This window comes from Juglans regia, chromosome 7, assembly GCF_001411555.2.
Source record: "Juglans regia cultivar Chandler chromosome 7, Walnut 2.0, whole genome shotgun sequence".
Classification (NCBI taxonomy): Eukaryota; Viridiplantae; Streptophyta; class Magnoliopsida; order Fagales; family Juglandaceae; genus Juglans; species Juglans regia.
Window position 1 is genome coordinate 6,365,958 of NC_049907.1, and position 3,848 is coordinate 6,369,805.

At 38.3% G+C, this 3,848-nt stretch overlaps 1 protein-coding gene across 1 annotated transcript; it reads right to left on the minus strand.

Annotated features, from left to right (window-relative positions):
- Positions 1 to 605: 605 nt before the first annotated feature.
- LOC109019904 (F-box protein PP2-A13-like) lies at positions 606 to 3,420 on the minus strand. The gene is made up of 3 exons (XM_019002284.2): positions 2,727 to 3,420; positions 2,523 to 2,641; positions 606 to 1,794 (listed from the first exon to the last, which is right to left on the minus strand). The coding sequence occupies exons 1-3, from the start codon at positions 3,036 to 3,038 to the stop codon at positions 1,371 to 1,373; spliced, it is 855 nt and encodes a 284-aa protein (XP_018857829.1). The 5' UTR covers positions 3,039 to 3,420; the 3' UTR covers positions 606 to 1,370.
- Between the last annotated feature and the right edge of the window lie 428 nt (positions 3,421 to 3,848).

Here is a 3,848-nt window from a genome sequence, read left to right on the forward strand (position 1 = left end):
GAAAAAAATATAATTATTAGGTAATGATTAACTAAAAAAATTGAAGATTTAAAATTGAAAAATGTTTGAATTTAAATAATATTTGGAAAATAAATGAGATCATCTTTCAAACAACCCCTTACTCTCTGACTTCTACAGAGGGATACATACATGATAGGGTGGAGATAGCTGCTCTGCTATTGAGAAGGATTTGGCTATGACTCGTGTCGCTGGAGGCCATCAGCAGGAAGGTGTCAAAGCATGAGAGGGAGAGGGAACTTGATAGCTATCAAGTGTGCTTCTACCCTACAACTCTCTGCTGCAATTCTTAAAGAGTTAATGCTATTTATAATCGGTGAGTAAATACAGCATTTATCTTGGGTTTAATCAGAACCAGAAAACCGCATCTTTTAGCCTCTACTTTCAGATCTTGGAACTTTTATGCAGACACAGAATTTGAGACCACCAGCAAAACTTGAAGAAGAGCAGTCCAGACATTGAACGGTAATAATAAAGCCAAGTCAAGTAATGCCAGGCTCATGCCAGATTTATTAAGGCTATTTTAAATCCCAAAATTAAACACAAGAACTGCAATACACTTGTTATGACATCCGCAGACAGATAGCTTTCAGAATTCACTGAATTTTTAACGTAGATAAGACTATTGATCTGCAACTGAAAAACAAACTACAGACAGAGCAAGGGTGATGCAATCACTACAGATAGAGATAACGTACCCCTAAAACATCCTCCCAAAAGTAAAAACAAAAATAAAGCAGAAACAAAAGAACAAGTCCAAAACTACTAGCCGCTATAAGTATTCCATACAACTCCTAGTTATGGACCGGTACTGAGCACAGCATGCTTTGACTCATTCTTCATATCCCATGTACAACTTTCAAACTCGACGACCTGGGAGGCACACTTGCCCAAGAAACACGAATCATTCGTATTGACCCAACGCCGGCAAATCAATTCCATTCGACTTCATTCAATTGTCCCACAGAAAATTGTCCCTACCTCGTACCTCCTGCTTTCTGCATCTAAAGCAGGAAATGAATGTTCATGGTACCAAATGCAGGAGGAATTTTTTGTTTCTGTTTAAAGGAGGACCCACTCGGAGACTAGGGAACAAGAATCAGCAAGGGAAATCTATTACATATATGAAACATTATCAGTAAATGCTGAACTTCAAATGAATCAAGCATCTTATTATTGGCCAAAAGCAACTGCAAAAAGCCAACATCATAGAGAAGTAAATAAGCACAATTATACACTGAAAGATCATTACGGGTCCCTCACAAAGCAACCGCTACTTGAAAGTCCTTCCTTTTGGGGCTAACAAGCATCTGTTTGGCGGAACACCTCAATATTTTTACAGCTCTCCCTGCCTACAAAAACAATCTAGCCTCTTCCCCCACACTTTTTGGGTATATAAACGCAGAGTCTACGCAAAGACCACCTTTGGTGTGAGTGCAATCGATCTGAGTTAATGAAAAATTGATCTTCATCAATGCATTGGTGTTCCGAACAACAAAGTCTCCAGCATGGTAGTACACCCAGTTCCCGTGATTGTCCAAATGGCACTGGGACGCGGCATGTTGACCATCAGAAGTTGTTAGCTGGAACCTTACAGGTTTTATGTCCCAGCCATGGATGTGCTCAGAATCACAAACCCGGCGTCCCATTCTCTTGGAGGACTTCCCAAGCTGGAGTCTGAAAAATAGACTATATGTTCCGGGAGGGAATTGGAACTCAAACTCACCATCTACTTCCAACCACCAGATTTGTTGGAGATAAGCGACCGTCTGGAACCTACATCCAAGATAACATGATAAGTTAAACCATGTCAAGTTCACATAACATGAGGAAACGCTGAGGAGAAAACACGCAACATGAAGAAACAAGAGCGTAACACAAATACTCCAAATCAACAAAATAAAAGTTGAGAGTGATCAGATGTATATAATTTGTTCAGCAGTCCAAGAGATGAAGATTAACATGTAGTCAATAACAAGGTAAAACCAGCATCCTTCTCACCTTGAAACCAAAAGATACAACAAACCTGGCAATTCATCTACCATACTTCACTTATTAGGAAAATCGAGAAGGATCAAATTTGACAACACACAGATTATCCCTAATTTTACTTAGCCATTGTAACTTACTAGAAACAGCCACCAGGGAATAACTTCTAGGCAACAATCAATGTCAGTAGTCTCAGCAAAGGGATACCGATTCAAAAGGTTGAAACAATAAAAGCATGAAGAGGACCAAAATCTACATGGCTTCGAAATTATAATATCAGCCTCTGGTTAATTTAAAGAGTCTCATAAATCTCAAGCAAGACATAAATCGAATGTAAAATTCACTAGCACTAATTATGTTAGGCTGTGAACAAATAAAAACGTTTTTAGATCACAGAGAAATGGTTCGGGTACTCCAAATTTCACTACAGAAGAGTAACTTTATGACATTATTCCACAAATTATGCAACTGATAGAATGGGAAAATCATGTCTTCTCTGTTAATTATGATCTTACCTAGATTCCTCAGTCGAAATGTGTTTCCAGTATCTCCGATCATCTATCCCGGTTATCCTTAGAGCCTTCGACGAAATCGCCACACAAACGTCCCCCGTACTTTTTTCCAGCCAAAGTTCCTTCGCAAAACAAAAATTCCCAGCAAATCAATAAAATAAGAATATAATGAGAGAGAGAGAGAGAGAGAGAGAGAGAGAGGTGTACCTTTGTGCCGTTATCAAAGGAAATAGGCCTGCAAAGCCTGGCATAGATATCCTTCTTCCCAAATTTCACCAAAGCATCCTCATCAAAAAATCTCTCCATAATATGCAGATAATTGGGCGGCAATTTTGATTCCCATATAAAATCCGCTGAAGAAGCACCCCGGAAAGTCCGGTTCAATCGGGCCAATCTGCAAATGTCAGGAGGGTCCAAGTACATCAGAACCAGCGCAACGCAGCTCTCCGGTATATCCTCCAACCTGGGCTTCAAGGGAGGATCCGTGTCCGACACGCCGACAGACATATTAGCACCCATCTCAACCCCAAAACCCTATACCTCCGAATTTGAATCCAAAAAAATGAAAACTTTATGCAAAGAGATGCAAAACCCAGAACTTGTACTTGGTTCAAAGCTTGAATTTGAACCTGAATTTGTAAATCTTCTGAGAAAGATTAAGGGAGAGAAATGCAACTTCAAACCCAGAATTGCAAGTCAAATTCATGGGGTTTGAACTCACATAAGCTCGGAATTCAAACCGAGGATTTTGGATGAGTTAAAGAGTGATTCAAGGCGAGGGGTTTGAGCCCAACAAGAAGAACCAAAGAACGATTTGAGAATTCTGAATTCAATGCTAAAAGTACAACTATTTTGTCAGGTAAAGAAAGGCCCTGAAAAAATCAGTACGAACAAATACTATGTGGTGGAAAAGAAAAGAGCAAAGGGTATTAAAGTCTGGGTCTGGTGTGGATGAGATTTACACGTACGTTTCTCGTAGACACAGAAAGTTCTAGACATGAAAGAAAGATCACCTGATAAGCACGACTTCTAATCTTTACTTATATACTTAACTACTGTCATCATTTACTTAAGCAAACCACCGTCCAGACTCCAAATTCGTCCTTTCGAGTATTAAAAGGAGCATTTCAAGTAATTTATACTGAGAAAATTTATCTAGAATTTTTATTTTTTCAACACATTGCACATTATTAATGTAAAAAAGTTTTATATTAATTATGTTGAAAAATAATTAATTTTTTAATTTTTTTAAAGTTATAATAAGTTCGACTAGTCCATATCTAACAAAACTCATTTTTATGATATTAATCAAATAAAAAAACCACTTTA